The sequence below is a fragment of the Chroicocephalus ridibundus genome, chromosome 1 (assembly GCF_963924245.1).
Source record: "Chroicocephalus ridibundus chromosome 1, bChrRid1.1, whole genome shotgun sequence".
NCBI classification, from domain to species: domain Eukaryota; kingdom Metazoa; phylum Chordata; class Aves; order Charadriiformes; family Laridae; genus Chroicocephalus; species Chroicocephalus ridibundus.
Window position 1 is genome coordinate 185724129 of NC_086284.1, and position 20209 is coordinate 185744337.

The window sequence follows — 20209 nt, forward strand, 5'->3', positions numbered from 1 at the left end:
GATGCAGTTGTTCATTACAGTCTGGCTAATTTTAGTAGTCAAATGAGTAGAAATTGAAGAAAAAAATAATAAAATCTGTGTTCTCTTCTTAACTCCTACAAGAAGGAAGAGGCTCTTTCTTCTGTTGTCTGCTCTTTAAAGTTGTCCAGCCTTATCCTAAAAGCCACAAAATATGAGTCTTCCGGCACTTTCTGAGGAGGTTTATTACAGTGTTGATCTTCGGTCTTTACTATAAATGATTTTTTTTCTTCTTGCTTAAATTTTCTTCCACTTCCACTTGGCATTATTGCTTCATACAAGAGCTCCAAAAATCCAAAAGAGTTTGGGAGGGCAGGAGGGGGCGTGCAAGAAAGGATAGATGCTATGCGAGGAGTCATATGATGTCAGTGGGTGAGTGGAGGAAAGAACAGGTGAAGCAACCCCAAAGATTTGAGGAAATGTGAAAAAGGAGGCTGTGAGCTGTAGTGGTACATAACGGAGGCCACCCGGTCTACGTGCTTGGATGTGGACAGTCACGTCTGCTTTGCCTGTGCTCTGATGTGGCTGCCTCCAAGACAGCTCTAATCTGGAAGCCATGTAAACACAAGACAGTCAAACTAAACATCTATGAACCCCAGTGAGTTGGCTTCAGCACTGCTCAGAAAGATATATCTAGCCCTAGCAGAGTACTTTTTTCTCTTTACGTATCTTCTTAGTTTGTGTTGCAGATTCAATATATCCAGCCTTTCAGGACTTAGTTGAGGGACAGGAAATACTGTCTTAATCCAGAGTGACACAGATCTTAAAGCATTTATTTTGCACCTAACAACTCTGGAGAACAGGCTGCACAGACACAGCTCTCCAAAATTGTCTTTCTAAGCAACTTTATTTTTAACCAGGTTGCTCCACTTCCAGGCTCCTACACATGCGCCTTGTCAGGGTCATGGTGTAAGGTAACACTAAAAGGTTCTCAAAACACAGCAGGTCAAGATCTGCCTAGAAGAAAGAGTTACGCTGGAGAAGGAAGTGCAAGAGTATTTTTGTGCTGAGATTTTGAATGGAAACAGAAGACAGGATTTCAGGTCTTAATCTGTTTCTGAGGTTGTGCTTCTGTGTTAATAGGATCAGAGTAACGAAGCTTGCATAGATACTTCTCTTACATAGAAAACATTACACATTGACAGTCTTTATCAAGAGATACTTGGTCATATTATCTCAGATCTCTAAAAATTGTGTGTTTTTTTCAGCACGTAAGAACTATTATGTCTAAATGGTGTTAACTAGATCCTTAACAAAATGTATATGGAAGTTGCTGCCCTGCTTTGTATTTCCCTAGGGGCAGGGAAAGTACAAGTCAATATGTGAGATATGTTGTAGCTGTTGTTTATATAGAATGAATCTTGAGATCATGATTGATAGGGCTGTTATGGATGTTTTGGCCTAGTGGTGTGGTTGAAGGCATGAATGCTAAGAGGGAAAGCTAAGGTTTCTCATACCTGTAATGAAAAACTGATATTCTGTCTTAAGCTGGTATTCACACAGGCTTATGTAAAAATAATTAAATCAGTCTGCATGCACTCTTGGGGTTTTTTTTTGTGTTGCAAGTCAGGGTGTAAGTACTCAAATTGCAGAAGATGTGTTCAAATTCATGCAGGTATTTTTGGTGGTTTTATCTGTGTTCCTCAGTGCTCCTGCTGCTTTAGCAGTAATGGAAGAAGTTGTAAGGAGTCTGCAGCACGTTGCTGTTCCTTGCACATGAAGAAATGGTGATCAAATTGCTGCAGGTCTGCATCTATGAGAGCTTGATGTGCTGGTTCTCTTGTTGCAGGGGAACTTTGTTGCTCTGATCTCCCCTTCAGGGGCTGTGAAATGAAACCAATGTGGTGTGTGCGGCTCCTTTCGTCTGAGCACAGTAATAACAACACTTTGCTGGAAAGTTGGTTTTCTTATTAGGTTTTTTTTGCCCCCCTCCCCCAGTGGGTACTGTTTGGTTCTGCTTTGACAATTAGATATGCTTGCATTTTCGCACACATCCTTCTTGACTAACTTTGACGGTGATTTGGCAGTTATGAGGAAACCAATACATTGTTTTTATTTCATTTACTTAAGTGACGATTGTGAAGAAAAATCAAATTAGAATTAAATTTTCTCATTTTAACTAAAGTCGGGTCTTGAACTATTTGTCTATGTTCAGTGCTAGATAATCTCCTGCATGTGAATTATGGTATTTATTTTTTTTTTAAGAGAAAACCGGACTAGGAGATTGGGGCAATAAGGAATGAACTGTTCAGAAATTTTGCATTTGAGTAGCTTCTACAAATATGAGTGAGCAGAAGGTGCAGTGAGGCATGGTTTGATTTGCATTGTGAGATGGACTAGGACTTTGATGTGTAGCTCTGTTTCAGTGAACAGAAGAAGTTGCTTTCTCCCCATGATATGACCTTACCATCACCAAAACAGAAAAAAAAGTTCCCTGACACAAACAAGCTGGGGTTTTTTTTTGTTTGTTTGTTTTTGTTGTAACCTGGTTTGTGTCAGGTAATTTGCCAGTTAGTTTAAGTGCTAATCTGAAGGCAGTATAAGAGTTTTATTCGGTTCCATTAGGTCCGACCAAACTTTGTAATACAGGGGCTATTATCCTGCCAGTTGTGAGGAATTTCTGTTTTATGGAGCAGCACTGACACAAAGACAGCACTGTGCAAGCCGTCTCTATAACTGAACACTTTCACACTGCAATTTAGGAGGCGTGCAGTTCAGGAAATTGCTGGCTTCTGCTGGAGCACACTTTTACTGCAAGGAAAATTTTATTCGTCACTCAAGTAATTGGCAGTTTTAATACCTTGTTAGTAATTACCTTATAAACAAACTAATGCATAAAGGCAAGGCTCTATGACCTGTTATCTAACTCACAGTCTTATTTGGCCAGTGGGACTGACACATGGTGGTGGTGTTTGTTGTTGTTTTTTATTAAAGTAATTTGTTTCCATTTATTATAAATACTTTCAGCTAAGAGCTAAAAAAATGCAGTATACCTCTACCAGACAGCCTGAGGAATGAAACACGATACGAGTGCAGCGTTGGAGGGGCTGCAAGATCACTTACCCATTCCCACATGTGGTCAGAAGGGCCATTAATCTAACTTCTGGTTCAGTTTTTGAGTCAGGACTTTTTTTGTCTTGAGCAGTAATCCCCCCACACCCCTTGAATATGCGAGGGTTGTCCGTGCTATCCTAAATGTGTGGCTTGCTATTTGATCCAGATCAAGTATTTCCAATAAAGGCAAACACTTTCCAGAATCAACATTCTTGTTGATAGGTTACTGAAATTGCCTTTGCCTGCAATCTCTAGGAGCTGGGGAGAGCTCCTAAATTTTGATCATTCATCATATTAGGTACAGAATGAACTGACTTGAACTTCCCAAGGTAACAGGGATCATTCTGGGTTACATTCATTTACTTGGTCGTGATCTGTTTTCCCCTATTCCCTACCATTAGCCCCAGACGAATAACCTTATTAATGTTGCTGATATGCTTGTATGATTCTGTATATTATGCAACTGCAATGGAAAAACTGGTAGGTTGCTGAGTATGAACATGAAATAGGATTGCTGGAAAAAGTACATTTCATTAGAAGTGACAGAAGAGGGGTGTTCTTTATAGTAGACTAGGATAGCCGTGCCTTTAAACAGTTGCACAGATTTTGTTGTGGACATGGGTATGATGCTTAGCTGAAGTTTGACCAGACACGAAGTCCAGAACCTCTGCAATGAGCTGTAATAAGCAGAAGTTTTATTCTTTGCTAACTCACCAGAAAAATCTATAGGATGAAATACTAAATGTAATTGCAAAATTAGATTAATTGCAAAATGTAATTGCAAAATCTTTCTGAGGGAGCACACTGTCATCTATCTGTTCTAATCTAGCTCTCTCTTACTGGAAATTCAGTCTGATTTTCATGCTATAGGATTTAAAAAAAAAAACAAAACACAATGTCTAGCTACTATGATGTTAATTTGGTTAAAATAGAAAACAACTCTAATCTCATTGCATTACAGTACTGTGACATACTGTTCAATGAAAATACCAGATATTTCTACGGTTCAGAAATAGATGATCATAGAGTTTTACATCTTGTTTTAAGAGCCATGAATTGCAGTAATTGGATTATAATGCAATTTTTTTCATCTTGTTTGCTGGGAATAGGTTTTAAGAAATTTTGATGAACACATTTATTTAGAGCATTTCAATTTATGATTTGGGATGGCTAGAAATGAATGTTATGTCTAGAGAACATACTTTATAGGTTTTCTTTAACTAGAAGTTATTTCAAGTGGGGGAATTTAGAACTAACTTTCGTCAGTCATGAGTTGTTAACAAGTGTTTACTCTGGAAATTACAGTCTTTTGACTACTGTCCTTAAATTTCAGGACCAGTAACAGGATTGCCAACGTCTTGTCTGAACATCTGAAGCCATTTCAGAGTCTAGAAACTTTGGACTTGAGCAACAACAACATATCAGAGCTAAAAATATCATCATTTCCATCGTTACAGCTCAAGTATCTGTAAGTAAAACTTAGTCTTACTTTATTTCTTTCAGGTTACTTTCAAAAAACTTACTGGAAAACTCAGATTGGCAGCTGTTTGTTAAGGTACTAAATCTTCTTTCAATTAGACATACGTTCAATATTTATTCCCACTCTGACCAGTTGAATTTTAACATAAGCTGTTAATTTGAATACATGAGTTGTTGCAGTGAGATGTTTTAGTTCATAAAAAGTGGAGGTCATTATCTTGAGATTAAACAAATAGATGTGTCTCTTCAGAGAAATAATTATGTAACAAAATCATAGAATCACAGAATCATAGAATCTTCATGGTTGGAAAGGACCTTCGAGATCACTACCATACACACACGAAAAAAACCCCTACAATCTCTGTCACTAGAGCATGCCCTGAAGTGCCACATCTACACGTTTCTTAAATACCTCCAGGGATGGTGACTCAACCACCTCCCTGGGCAGGCTGTTCCAGGGCCTGACCACTCTTTCAGTAAAGTAATTCTTCCTAATATCTAATCTAAACCTCCCCTGCCACAACTTCAGACCATTTCCTCTGGTCCTGTCATTATTCACTTGGGAGAAGAGGCCAACACCCACCTCTCTACAACCTCCTTTCAGGTAGTTGTAGAGGGCAATGAGGTCTCCCCTCAGCCTCCTCTTCCCCATGGTTGTGCTTGTCTTGAGTTACATGGGGTTTGGTGGACTTTTTTGAATCTATCTTAATCTTTATTCAGTAATACTGCAATGCTAGAGCTATACTGAGTGAGAATAAAGCAATGGGGTTGCAAAATGCTATCTTCTGCTAATAGTACACTCCTGCAGAGTAGAGCAAAATGTTGGTGGTGAAATACTATTTGACCATAGACGGAGCTGTCAAGAACTCTAATTAATATGATAAATGAAATTCCATTTATCAAGGAGTAGGCAGCGCAAGAGCTTTGTGTTTCACTACTTGGTATTAAGAATTTATTAAATAACTGTAAATTTAACCTTCTAGACATTGTTTCAACAGGTACATTAACAGTAACCGAATAACCTCCATGGAGCCTGGTACCTTTGACAATTTGTCTACCACACTTCAAGTATTGAAACTGAACAGGAACAAAATTTCAGCAATCCCTCAAAAGATGTTTAAACTCTCCCATCTGCAGCACCTGTAAGTGCAACCTACAATTGACTAATTGTTTTCAGGTTTTCCAAAGCACTGGCAGTGCTTGAACTTTAACCTTTAATTTAACCAGAGGCAGAGTGAGACAGACACAGAAAACATATTACTGCAACCCTTACTAACTGCAGCTTTGCACTGAACAAAACTAGTCGTATATATTGGTGAGATGTGAATAGTCTTTGCACTTAAAATTGTGTTTGCCTATTAAAAGAAAAAAAAAAGGCTGGAGAAGGGGTAATAGCATTCCTGTAAGAAGGCATTGGAAAAATACTAAGTGAACTTACGTAGTTCACTACAGCAGTCTCTTATTTATTTTGTTGCTTTCACAGTGAAATGAAGGGAACTAATTTGCTTTCAGAAGATGTGACAATAAGCAATATGCTTGAGCAAACAGACCTCCTTCAGCCTTGCTGATACAATGCTGTCTATAAATGTTTAATAAAGTTATTTAATATGGAAGAGGATGGGGAAATAAAATATCTTTTTCCTCCTTTTTTTTTTTTTGAAAACATGGAGTGCAGGAAGTTGACAAGAGGATGGGCCAGGACTGCGCTTTGTCAAATCCTGAATAATTATTTTCCATATTAGATAGTCAAGAGTTAAAAATGATCAAGTTTCTTAGGTTAACCTTGAAAGTGAAAGGTTATAAGAACACTGAAGTGTTAGGATGCTTGACACATCTGGAAACAGTGACTGTATCTTTTCTGTATACAAATGCAGGAAGAGTTTGATGTGAGCCTCAGTAAAGAGAATGAGAACAGTCCTGCAAATCTCAGGATTTGTTAACGATCTTAGTAGACTTTCAGATCTTCAGATTTATCTGAAATTTTGGAATTTGGTGATATTCTTGCCTGAAAGAGTTCTACTCGTTCACAGTTTAATCAGTATGCTGACCTAGTTATGTTAGGTAGCTAATCTGCAATGAAGGTCAAAAATTTGTGTTACCACCTGGAAGAAGTGTTCAGAGGAGGAGTGGGGAAGAACTGAAGGCTGATCTCACTGAATGTTCTTCACTGCCTATACACATAAACACAGGACGAGTAGTGTTCTCTGTCGGGTATCTGTTATCAGGTAGAGTTCATATCAGGATATGGGGAAGTAAGTTTTGAAAGGAGAGGATTCCTCTTGGTTTGGTAGGATGCAGGTTGATAGATCTTCTTGAAGGTTGATATATCTTCAAATGATTACTCATTGTTGTATGAAGGCCTTTTCTTAGTATTGTCTAATCCTATCTCTTTATACTATATATTGTTTATCGATATAACTGTTAATTTAACAAATGATATTTCAAAATTAGCTGTTATAAAAACAGTTAACCTTGTTCTTTGTGCCTGTGTGACTTCTGTTTTCACATAGCTCAGAAAGTCGCAAAGCTGCTTGGGGTTTGTGCAGGGTTTGGAGTTAAAAAGGACCAAAACCAAGACAGTGTTGCGGAGAGCAGGAAAACAGAAAATACTGAGTACTACTGTCACCGCAGCTTGCCCTCTGGCTAGTTATGCCTTATAACTCCCTTCCAGGAGTTACGGATACGCATGGGTCCCAGCTTCTGACCTACAAGGGGGGGTGTGTAGTGGCAGAAGGGAGAGTGTCAAGACCGCTTGAGAAAGAAGGAAGGACCTGTTCATAACTAGTTGTGGAGAATGAGGGAGGAATGTGTAATGAATGCTTAACTGCAGATTAAGAAAGAAAGGGATCAGCCAGGGTATTTAATTTTGCCCAGTTACCACAACTAAAAATTTTAACTTTCTGACTGATTATTGATTGCAATTATAAGCTACCCTTAATGGCTCTACTGCTGGATAAACACCAGGAACTTACTTCCACTTTTGAATTTGCAAACAGAACTAACCATGATGTTCTAGGTCTATGAGGATTCTTTAAATCTGAAAATCAAGGAGCTACCAAGTACTCGTCCTCAGTATCAGAAAGGCAGAACAGTGTTAGCATGGTTAAGCATAATGTGTTACAGTAAAATATTTGATTTTTATTACATCTTGTCTCTGTTGTTTTATGTGTTTAAGCATTTAAACATTTAGACATTTAAACAAAGAGCATTTAAATAAGGTTTGTTTCCAGAGAGGGAAGAAAGGTTACTGGCATGCAGGTAAACTTACCGTGCTGTAACTATAAATTTTATTGATGCAGGGAACTGAATCGCAACAAAATTAAAAAAATAGATGGGCTTACTTTCCAAGGACTTCCAGCTTTGAAATCATTAAAGCTGCAGAGAAACGGGGTTACTAGACTCATGGACGGCGCTTTCTGGGGATTAACCAACATGGAAGTCTTGTGAGTATCAACTTTCTGCTGATAAGATTCTGCTGAAAACATGTTAAGTACAATTGCGCAAAATGAATAGAATTGCTTCATAAAATTTAAAGATGTTTTTGAATTAAACTGTTCTAGTTGGTTTGAAAAGCAGCAAGGAGCCATTGGTGAATGTGTAGGACAGCACATTCTGAATGCATGCATACAACTCTAAATGTAAATAAAGCCTGCAGCTATCTAGCCAGTATCATGAAGTCAGATGTGGACTCATGGCAAAGCACGCACGCCACTGAGTTTCTGAACCTTATGTTTTTTATCTGTTTGTGTTTGTGAATGTTTGTAGGCAGCTGGACCATAACAACTTAACAGAGGTAACCAAAGGCTGGCTTTATGGCTTGCTGATGCTGCAGCAACTCCATCTCAGCCAAAATGCCATCAGCAGGATCAGTCCTGATGCCTGGGAATTTTGCCAAAAACTCAGTGAGCTGTGAGTAGCTTTTATTCTATTCCAGTTTTGAAAGCCGGGTACATGCCAAAGCATGAACTTCTTACCACTGATCTGTGAACTTTTCATAACAAAGTTTCCAAGGTGACAACAACTTTTTTGTATGTGGGACAGTTTTATTTTGTTGAAAGAAGTTGAAGCCAACCGTTACTGCTTCATTTCACTGTGGCAGTTGTACTAAAGCTGTAACACAGTCATTTTCAAATGAAAGAAATTAATTGTGCAGTAATTTGCAAATTATCAGAAATGATACACAAGCTGTGTGGTCAACAATACTGTAGTAGGTTTTGTGATAGTTGTGAGGGAAGAAACAACATCTCCCCCTGAACATTCACCTGGGTTGAACTGAGTAATATGCACTGCAGCATAAACATTAAAATACATTTTCTCCTTGAATTTGCAGAGATTTGACGTTCAATCACTTAGCAAGGTTAGATGATTCAAGTTTTGTTGGTTTAAGCGTGCTGGTTGGACTGTACATTGGAAACAACAAAGTAAATTACATTGCTGATTGTGCCTTCCGGGGACTTTCCAGTCTGCAGACTCTGTAAGTTGACAAACTCGATTTTTAAGGTCAAAAACCTTAAGAAAAACCCTCAGTGTTTATAGGTTTGTTTTAGTGTTTTTTTTTTTCTTATGAAATATGCAGGAACCTTTCGTTAATTTCCCAGATCAGCATATGTTTTTCTTACGGTAGGATTTTTTTTCAGAATAGTTAGGAGAGGGAGGACTTCCTCTTTCATTAAGGCTGTGCACAATGGATGGTGGTGATTACGATAACGAACTTTCAGAAGCATTATTATGGAAAAGGCATGTCTCCATTCGAAGGCAGCAAGCAGAACTGCTCCCCACAGCTTTAAGGGTCTGGATCATAGTTGTGTCTTAATCGAATCAATATTTTCCCTTGTGGTAGAAATAAGAAGACAAAACTCAAAACTGTGTATTACTACGGATGCTGACGCTTGTCGTGACTGAGCAATTGCTCAATTAAGCATTTGAGCGTTTTTTGAAATAGCATTTCCTAATGGAAGGGGGAAGAAAGAAGTAAATGAATCTAAATATATTCCGCTTCATTAAAATCTTCCAGTTGTGTACCATTGACCCATCTGTTAGCCAGACGAATGACATGGTTGCCGTTTCTTCTAGGCTTTGGAAAGGGTGCTAGTATTTTACTTTCAGGGGTTTGTTTACATACTCGCACTTTGGGCATCTAGCAAAGATACAATTCAGAGGGGTGTATGCTACGGTTTTTAAGTATACAGAAACGTATAGATCATAAAGAGAGGAATTCAGAGACTTGTGAAGTGTCTAGGAATTGTGTTACACTTTCCTCCTAGATTTTTTTTTCTCTTCTAGCCCTACCCTGTTGATTCTTTGCTGACACACCATTCTTTTCACAAATCTCTATAATCTCTTTATGCTTCACAGATAATTAAGTTATTGTTGTGGATATTGTAGGATGTAAAAATGATTCACTTATTAATAAATCTCTGTGTTCTCTGTGTGTTAATATTACGAACTTATAAAGGCGTGAGTATATTTTGTTTTGAAGGGGCAACAGTTGATCTTTTTCCTCCTATGATGCTCCTTTTCTTATGACAGTGTTTGAATCTGTATCTGAATACCCTTGTACCGGAATGTGGGTTTGTTTTCTAATGATTCTTAAAATTGTTAGGTTCATGATCTTTTTAATTATCAGTGGAAAAAGTAATAATAGTCTTCAAAGTCTCTCATTAAAATTGAAATGAAATGGGTAATCAGGAGATGCTTCGCTAAAAAAAAAAAACAAAACAAAAAGCACAACCGAACAAAAAAAAAAACCTCAAACCAACAAAACCCAGCATACTAGAAAGCTATTTCAGAAATTGTTTTAAACTATATATGCTCTTGAAGAAGTATGTACCTTGTTCTTTTTAATAGTTCATGTGGTTTGTTTTCCTCTCCCTCCTTAAATAGGGATCTGAAAAACAATGAAATATCATGGACTATTGAAGATATGAATGGTGCCTTCTCTGGCCTAGATAAACTTAAGAAGCTGTGAGTATTGCTACAATATTTGTATCTCATCATTCCTTAAAGAAAATTAGCTTAGGTTATGTGTGTTTCAAGAGACAAACCCAACACTTAATGATGATGTATTTATTTTCCATAGCTGAGGTGATTTTTTTTTTCTCCCTTACTATTTTGTTCTCTATAAAATGTTCCTTTTCTATAAAAGAAATTCCAGATTTTTCAAGTCAAACTAATCTGAAATATTTTAAATATTACTACTATATATGGAAACATTTCTCAAAGAATGAGGGTTTCCTGTAATAGAAAGTAGTAAGTGCATTATATGACAAAGGCATAATGACAGGGATAGTCTTGGATGAAGTAATGCAGCATCCAATGGAAGTGGCTTCATTGCATTGAAATTTTCAAATGCACATTGATGAAATAAAAAGATGCTTATGTGTATATGTTTAGAATAATTCATATCACTGAATTGTACACATTAAATGTCTTCTAAAATCATTGTAAAATCGAGATGCTTACTCAAGGGGAATAAATTACTGTATTTTAGAGGTGAGATGTTTTGCTGCATTGGGGAAGGCTGAATAGTGAATATTAGTCGCAGTTTAGAAATAAATGCCAAAACTGCAGCTGTTCAGCTCAAAAAATGCTTCTATTTTATTGCATCTGTTTTGCATTGTGTGCTTATGTTTTTCAGGATACTCCAAGGAAACAGGATTAGATCCATCACAAAGAAAGCATTTTCTGGTTTGGATGCACTGGAACACCTGTAAGTAGTAGAAGTTTACATTTAACCCAACATTGCAAAATATGAATTTTGCTACTAATTGAAATAAAAGTAGGACTAATAAGCTTTACTTATGACTTTGAATGAAATACACTTACCCCTGTTTGCTACTGTGATCTTGAGAACGTTCTTTTATTTTGGACTTATGCTGAATATGAATTTTGCAGTTAATGTAGAAAGCCTTGTGTATTAAGCATGCTATAAAACTCCTTAATTCTGTCTTTTTAGTTTTTGAGCAGGGTGATCCTTTGTATATCACTAGTGTAGCAAAACGTTCTTTGAGTCTTAAATACATTCAATTTAATAAATTACTCTTTCCTCCTCTAATGTTATTTTTCTTTTTTTTTTTCCCTAGAGATCTAAGTAACAATGCAATTATGTCAGTGCAAGGAAATGCATTTTCACAAATGAAGAAACTCAAAGAATTGTAAGTTTCTATCTAAAGACATCACCTCTATTAAATATATCTATCCATATAAATGTATAAATAAAAGCCTTGTAAGATGTTGCCTGTTGCAGTGATGAAACTCCCGTGATAATCTCTCTGAAGTCACGTAAAAAGGGTATGTCAGTGCTTTGGGTTTTTTTATTTTTTTATGTGATCACTGTATTTAAGTGAGATAGTGTAGGATAGGAGGCGTTCATTTTCTGCTACATTTGGTGTCTAGAGTCCTTATTTTAAATTGGCTGATCTCTAATAGGTATTAGATAAGGGAGACTTTGATGTAATGTGCTATAAGATCAGTAGTGCTATCACTGAGCTAAAGCTTACTGGACCAGTGAAATGCAGTGCTGTAATTCTTTTGTAAAGACCTGGTTGTCAGTGGTTGTAATTGGGTCCTTCTATCCTGTAGTAGCAAAGGGGCAGCTCTTCAGAGAAGTCATGAAAAAGTCACTAGGAAGAATGTATTCTTCTAGTGAGTTTTTGGTTTGTTGTTTTTTTTCTCCGCTTACCCTCTTTTTCTGTTGATCAACGCAGAAAAATGCTGTCACTGTTCCCTTTGAGCGCAGCTAATTCTTCCTCTTAGAATCATAGAATCATAGGGTTGGAAGGGACCTCTGGAGATCATCTAGTCCAACCCCCCTGCCAGAGCAGGGTCACCTAGAGCAGGTTACACAGCAACACGTCCGGGTGGGTTTTGAATGTCTCCAGAGTTGGAGACTCCACCACCTCTCTGGGCAGCCTGTGCCAGTGCTCTGCCACCCTCAAAGTAAAGAAGTTTCTCCTCATGTTTAGGTGGAACTTCTATGCTCAAGGTTGTGCCCATTACCTCTTGTCCTGTTGCCGGGCACCACTGAAAAGATCCTGGCCCCATCTTCCTGACACCCACACTTTAAGTATTTATAAGTGTTGATAAGATCCCGCCTCAGTCGTCTTTTTTCCAGACTGAAAAGGCCCAAATCCCTCAGTCTTTCTTCATAAGAGAGGTGTTCCAGTCCCCTAATCATCTTGGTAGCTCTCTGCTGCACCCTCTCCAGCACCCTCTCTTGCATATATCTTAATGTCTCCTCTATTCATATCAGCCTTCTCTAGTCAGATCTGTTGTCCTGAGCTGCTCTGTGGATTGTTATAAAGAATAACAAAAAGATGCTGCTCTCATTATGAGTAGAAACCACCTGGTGCTTTTCATTTGTGTTCTCCAGGCTCCTGTCAAGTATCAACCGAGCAGCTGGCTCTCTTCTTAATCTTACAATATTACTCCATGTTGAGCGCCGTAGAGAATGTAGGAAGGAGCCTTGTATATTTCATGGAATCATAGAACAGCCCAGGTTGGAAGGAACCTCAGAAGGTCATCTGGTACAACCTTTCATGGAAAAAGGAGCCTAGACGAGATTATCTATCACCCTGTCCATTCATGTCTTGAAAACCTCCAGTGCTGGGGACTCCACCACATCCCTGGGGAGATTGTTCCACTATGATTGTTCACACTGTAAAATATTTCTTTCTCGTATCTAGGCAATATTTGGTTATCTCTGAATTCAGTTTGATGTTACCGAGATCCTGATGCAGCTGCGGCTGCTCTAGAAAGCAGCAGCCATTCTTCTACCCACAGCCAGGCGTTTTGTGCCTTCCCTCTTCCTTGGGTTGGATCTGGTTGTATTGCTGGATTAGTTTGCCGAGCTCACTCAGCCAGTCGCAGGGCAATTGCTAGATTTGTCACAAGAGAAGCAGTGGGGAGCACAGTGCTGAGAATTAGGGACTGATGTAGATGATTTGAAGAGTGATGGAATGACAGGCTAGCACTGCTCCAGGAGGTGCAAGATGCAACAAGATACCAGACTCTGAACACTTCAATGAAATAACTATTCAGTGCTTGCCGGGGTCTTTTTCTGTATTTTTCTTGAAACACCTGGTGGACATCCGTTACGTCTGAGGAAGATGTAGACAGACGGTAGAAAGTACTTTCCCAGAAGTAAGATTATTTAGTATAAATTTCCATCTAGTAATTTTATTCTGAGGCCCCTAGAGAGTAAGTCTGAAAATAATATGACAGATACCTACTGCATCAGAGTAGCAAAAAATGCTGTGGTTTCTCTGTCTCCTAAGAGTAACAAGAATGTCCCTAGAATTTCAGTGAAAGATGACCTGTTTCATCTCAACGTGAACTGGTGAGCTGGCATCCCTAGGTTTTATCCATGCAGTGTGAAAAAAGTTCACAGAGACAGTCTTCCTTTTCCTCAAGAAAAATCAAGAATTGGTATTTCTTCATTTATCTTTAAAGCTGTTTCTTTCCCTGGATCCATAAATTATTTTTGCTCTTCTTCCAAGAACAGGTAAGATTTGAAGAGAGGAAATTTATTACTGACTGTGGTTTTTCATACGTTTTTTTAAGGGTGATTCTGAGTTTTCGGCCAAAACTGTGAACTCTTCCTACTTCAACTCCTGATTCTAGATGCTTTACAGAATATCCCTTTGCTTTCTTATTTTTTTCCCCTCTGTGAATGTAGCTATTTGCATAGGTTAGGTAAGCTGATAACTAGCTCTGTCTGCACTTGTTATTTCAACATTTCATCTCCCCACTCCCCTTTTAAATATTTTCCCCAAGATATAGTCTGACTGAAAGGGAAATGAGGGAATTAAATAGTCTTGGAAGTTTTTGATGTTAGCTTCCAGAGCGCCTCCCTTCTGGACTGTTCTCCGGCCTGCCCATTCCGTGTGTCCTACTGCTGACTGTAGTTTTGTACCCAAAACACTGCGAACGTGCCTGACTGCCTGGACTCGTATTTGTAGCAGAAGCTGGGATTTCAGGATAACACGTCTGCTTTGTAGAATGTAGGAATCATGACAGTGGTGTCGCCGCATCTGAGCTAAATAATATTGCTCTATTTCTCTTGTGATATATGTGTTTAGCCTAAAAGTTTAATTTTGTTACTGACGTGTGCTTATATAGATCTGTATTACAAACAGAAAAAAACCCAAGCAAACAGGGTTTGAATGTAATTGCTTTTTCTTAGGCACTTAAACACGTCAAGTCTCTTGTGTGACTGCCAGTTAAAATGGCTCCCACAGTGGATGTCAGAGAACAACTTTCAGAGCTTTGTAAATGCCAGTTGTGCCCATCCTCAGCTGCTAAAAGGGAGAAGTATTTTTGCTGTCAGCCTGGATGTTTTTGTTTGTGGTGAGTATAGCCTCTATTCCTCATTCCATAGAACAAATTTTGCTGAATGCATCGATTTTTGTTGTGGTTTCTTTGATATATTTTGAGTTCTCTGATGCAATGGAGAGAATTTAGTATTTGTTAACATTTCCTTCTCTGGTCCCAAACTGTGATGTAGATGCTCAAGGCCTGTGGCTTTGTACAAGACAGGGAGTGGCGGTTTTCTGACTTTTATTTCATGTACAACTTGCTTACATAGTACATAGCATAGCATGCAAGGGAAAGCTGAACAGCTTGTGGTGGTAAATCTATATGCCTCTTGATTTAAAGACGGATATTGTTTAGATAACTATAATTTTTAAGTGAGGCACATTTTGGCAACCTTAAGATGCAATTCTTGCTTTTGATTATTTCTAAATTATTTTCATACTTCATCAGTCTTGAGGTTATTCCAGAGCTGAGAAAATTTGAAGGTAAAATAGCCATACTGGCCTCAGCTCTGATCATTTTTTTAATATGTCCTTGTTGTCTACTTTAAAAATTATTTGGACCATGTAAGTTACTCCCTGTATGTAAACTGTATTTTAAAACATCTGATTACCACAGTTCTGCTACTGATATTTTATAGTTTAGTATGCCAGATATTTTTACTTTAAGACTTGAGAATTAGAGGTGATAGCATCCACCGTAAAAATGAAATTTCTCTGTGTGTTTAGTAACATTCACTATCACCTATATGTTACATTCCCTATTTAAAGCAAAGTGAAGCAAAGCATTCAGAGTAAAGATGCGTGTTTGAGTGCTCTGATACATTAAGTGGGAACTTTGAAAATATCAGGAAATTAAAAGCTAACTGGATTCCATGTATTTTTGTTGTATACATTTTATTTTTCTTTTCAGTAACTTTCATAGCAAATAAGACTCGTTAATTTTTGCTGTTGCCACGTATACCTTTTTTTTCAGTGTGAAAGCAGGCACAGAATATACAATGGTGTACAAAAATGTTGTTTTCTCCTTTCCTATTAGCAGCCAAATGTTTAATATATTAATGTTAAATAATGAGTAGAGAGTGTGTAATCTAGGTACTGCTGAAAAGGAGAAGTTGACGTAGTGCAGGAAATTACAGATTACTCGATAGCTAATGGAGTGTATATGAAATATAGTTCCTTATTTATGAGAAACTCATTCTGGCAAGAAATTAAATTGTGGGATTTAAATATATATTTCTTATTTGTTAAACCACAGGGGATGGTGATATTTCTTTTATCTGCTGAATGACATTTTTAATGAATTAATTTCAAACCCTTAAAGATATGTTAGCAAAAAGGGGTGTACTGAGAGTAAGTTGTTACCTGTAATATGTAAAGTAATTGTCATGCAGAAGTAACTAGAATCCCTTAATGCAATCAATGAATGTTTCACTGTTTATTAAATCCTAAAAGTGTGCCATCACTAGACGTCGGGGTATATACACCTTGCCGTGTAAGTTTACAATGGCTACTTTGGCTTTTACGGAATTTTCAAGAGTAGTGTGTTAAGTCCTGTCTGAAACTAAAATAAATAATCTGTTACATACAAATTATATGAGTGTATAAATCCTCCAAATCGTGCCAAGTTACTTTTTTGAAAACATCTAGGAGATAGGAGGGAGTCATCCTAAATTTCTTAAAGGAAGGCACATGTTGGACAAGGGTTCCGTGTCTATGAAACTAAAAAAAAAAAAAACCACCAGAAAGTGTGTGTAATTTGTGCTTCCTAAAATCACACCTTTCAAGCTGAAACAAACCACGAGACATTTCTGTGATGAAGATAACTGTGGAAGAAAATTGGAATAGATGCTGTTTGGACCTGTATTAATTACTTCAAGTTAATATAGTGATGCTAAAATAGTACCATCTAGGTGATGAATAGCTTATTTTCTCTTACATAGTAGTCAAGTGGCTTCTATAAAATGAGAAATATATTTCTCAGAAAGAGTGTATGCGTCTGTGTGTATATGTGTTTATGTATCTGTGTGTATATAAATGTGTGTGTGTTTCTGTGATACATGTATTCAAATATACTCTCAAATTATTCTGTTGTGACAAAATACATTGCCAGTCTTATCCTAGAGTGGTGTTCTGTATTCCATAGTATCTGCTTGAGTGACTTTTTCATCCCCCCTTCCTGCCAAATAATTAAGATTTTATTATTTTGTTATAATAAATAATAAAATAAAATTTTATTATTTTATTAAATATTTTATTATTCCACTGATAACACAACTAAACCAGAATGAAGTATGTTCTCTGGTCCTTTCACAAGCCTGATTTAAGTATTTACAGTGTTTTACTTAGTTATCCCTGTGCAAAGTCAGTGAAAGTATCAACTCAATTTGCAAATGGTGTAGTTTGTCACGGAGGACTTCAGGCATGGGTAGGAAACATGAAAACCAAATGGCCTGGGAGATTCTTAAGGCCCACGGGTAGGGTCCCAGACTGGGGGATCCGTGTTGCCCTGGTGCTGGAGCGCAGCTCCAGACTTGCAAATGTTCTTGCAGGCAGCTCATGGTCAGGCTATCTGCACATTGCATTTTCTTTTGTAACATGCAGTGTGGAGGTTCTTCAAGGAAATAACGCTTTGACCCTGGCATGTTGTTTCCAAACAAATGAGACACAGGGAGGCAGAGTGGCTAGGTAAGACCTGACCCTCTGTGGTGCCGGCAGGGTCTGCAGCAAGGAGGAGTATTTAGGGCCGAGGGCTTTTACTGCAGCGCCTGTGAAGTTTGGGTCTGGGTCATTGTTGGGAGGTAGGCGACATCTTGAAAGCTGGGAATATGCTAAGGCTTTTGGTTTTGGGAGACCAAGCATTTAATTGCCCATTCCTTTTTGTACATGCAATGTACACACAAATGACAGAATAAATAGTTCAGAAGGCAAACTCACAAAATGGCACTTTGAAGGTAACTTTCCAATAGTAAAAGGATCTCCAGAAACTAATCTCTTGAAAATCTTGTGTGCTGCCTTGCTTAAGGGATCTTCAGCACTGCTGTGTTTGTAAGGTGGACCAAACAGCCACAAATCACTGAAACATTGACTTTTGTACATGATTGGTTTTTGTGGGTTTGGGGAAAACCCTTGACTTCAACTTGCAGGTTCTGATGGCAGAAGAACTATGCTTTCAATAAAGTAAAACTCTCAGCAGCCTGAGGTGTTGTAAAGATGAAGGGTAGGCGTCATGACTGACGTTCAGAATAGTTCTTACGGATGTCAGGGGGTAGTTCTCTCCTCTTTAGTGCTGCTGTTGAACAAACTGTATACACCGTCTGCTTCTAAATGTGCTTTCAATAAGAGATGACTTTGCACAATAAACTCATAAATATGGCAACTTTCAATGCCCTAAGGCTTGCGAAATTTAAAGTGAAAGCATTGTGTATCCATTTTATAGAGTTACCTGACTCTTCTCTCAAACATATAAAACAAGGCTTTCAGACTCTTTCTAAAAGAGTCCTCGGGCCTCACATATATGTTTTTTTTCTTCCTCTGTGTTACTTTTTCTTTTTCTCCTTTCTGTGCAGATGATTTTCCTAAACCACAGATCACTGTCCAGCCAGAAACACAGTCAGCAATCAAAGGCTCCAATTTGAGTTTTGTATGTTCAGCAGCCAGCAGCAGTGATTCCCCAATGACTTTTGCATGGAAGAAAGACAATGAATTACTGCAAGATGCTGAAATGGAGAATTATGCACACCTCCGCTCACAGGGCGGTGAAGTGATGGAGTACACTACCATCCTTCGGCTGCGCAATGTTGAATTCAGTAATGAAGGGAAATACCAGTGTGTTATTTCAAATCATTTTGGTTCATCCTACTCTGTCAAAGCCAAACTTACAGTAAACAGTAAGTATGTTACTTTTTGCTTGTGGACTTAAAGTAGAATTATTTTAATCAAGATATGTAAACACAGTTTTTTCCATTCTCATCATCTGCATCTTTTAGGAGATCCCTTAATAAGATGTGATTATTTATTAAAATGTATCTAGTTCCAAAATCACCGTTTGGTTTTACATCTGGCCCCATTTTGCTGAACCATAGTATACAAAAAACCAAATAACAGACCCAATTTGTAGTAAATCTTACAAAATCTGTGTAACAAGACGGGAAAACATTTTTTCTTTAGAGGAGGTAAGCGTATACTCTCTTTCAAGGTACTATGGAAAGGTCACGTAGGAGGCTGTTAGCAGAAATGAGATTTTGATCTAGGCAGTCTCACATACTTCACAGCTCCTTCCCTTTCTCTTTGCTGGCTACTGATGTCCAGTTCTGGCCTCCCCAGTTCAAGAAGGACAGGGAACTGCTGGAGAGGGTACAGCAAAGGGCTACCAAGATGATTAGGGGACTGGAACACCTCTCTTATGAAGAAAGACTGAGGGATTTGGGCCTTTTCAGTCTGGAAAAAAGACGACTGAGGGGGGATCTTAGCAATGCTTATAAATACTTCAAGGGTGGGTGTCAGGAGGATGGGGCCAGGATCTTTTCAGTGGTGCCCGGGGACAGGACAAGAGGTAATGTGCACAACCTTGAGCATAGGAAGTTCCACCTAAACATGAGGAGGAACTTCTTTACTTTGAGGGTGGCAGAGCACTGGCACAGGCTGCCCAGAGAGGTGGTGGAGTCTCCGTCTCTGGAGACATTCAAAACCCACCCAGACGTGTTCCTGTCCAACCTGCTCTAGGTGACCCTGCTCTGGCAGGGGGGTTGGACTAGATGATCTCCAGAGGTCCCTTCCAACCCCTGCCATTCTGTGATTCTGTGATAAGTTTAGGTTTTACGCTTCTCCCGCATTTTTAGGCCCAAGAAGGGTTTAAGAATATGCTGTACAAAAAAGGAAAAGTATGTTTCCTTTATTCATTTTGTCGTCACTAACTTTTCTTTAGTGCTGCCTTCATTTACAAAGATCCCCATGGACTTAACCATTCGTGCTGGGGCAATGGCACGTTTGGAATGTGCTGCAGTTGGGCATCCTGTCCCACAGATTGCTTGGCAGAAAGACGGTGGAACAGATTTTCCTGCAGCGCGCAAGAGGCGCATGCATGTCATGCCTGAAGATGACGTATTCTTCATTGTTGATGTAAAGATCGAGGACACAGGCGTTTATAGCTGTACAGCTCAAAACACTGCTGGAAGCATTTCAGCTAACGCAACGTTAACAGTACTAGGTAAGACACTGGCAGTCCTTGGTGGCATAATCTTGAACAGAACTATTGCTGAGCACTTTAAAATCGTCAACTGATTAAAGATAGTATCGTTATGAAAGTGCTGTATAGAAATAAAAATACTCTGAAATAATTTGTA

The 20209-nt window shown here is 38.3% G+C and overlaps 1 protein-coding gene across 1 annotated transcript in view; it reads left to right on the forward strand.

The window, feature by feature from the left end:
* LRIG3 (leucine rich repeats and immunoglobulin like domains 3) overlaps positions 1-20209 on the forward strand; it is a 45438-nt gene that overhangs the window by 18102 nt on the left and 7127 nt on the right. The window contains exons 4-14 of the mRNA XM_063323085.1: positions 4406-4540; positions 5550-5693; positions 7851-7994; positions 8317-8460; positions 8882-9025; positions 10435-10515; positions 11189-11260; positions 11634-11705; positions 14735-14898; positions 18434-18754; positions 19792-20073. Coding sequence (XP_063179155.1) covers positions 4406-4540; positions 5550-5693; positions 7851-7994; positions 8317-8460; positions 8882-9025; positions 10435-10515; positions 11189-11260; positions 11634-11705; positions 14735-14898; positions 18434-18754; positions 19792-20073 — 1703 coding nt within the window. The remainder of the gene's footprint in view (positions 1-4405; positions 4541-5549; positions 5694-7850; positions 7995-8316; positions 8461-8881; positions 9026-10434; positions 10516-11188; positions 11261-11633; positions 11706-14734; positions 14899-18433; positions 18755-19791; positions 20074-20209) is intronic.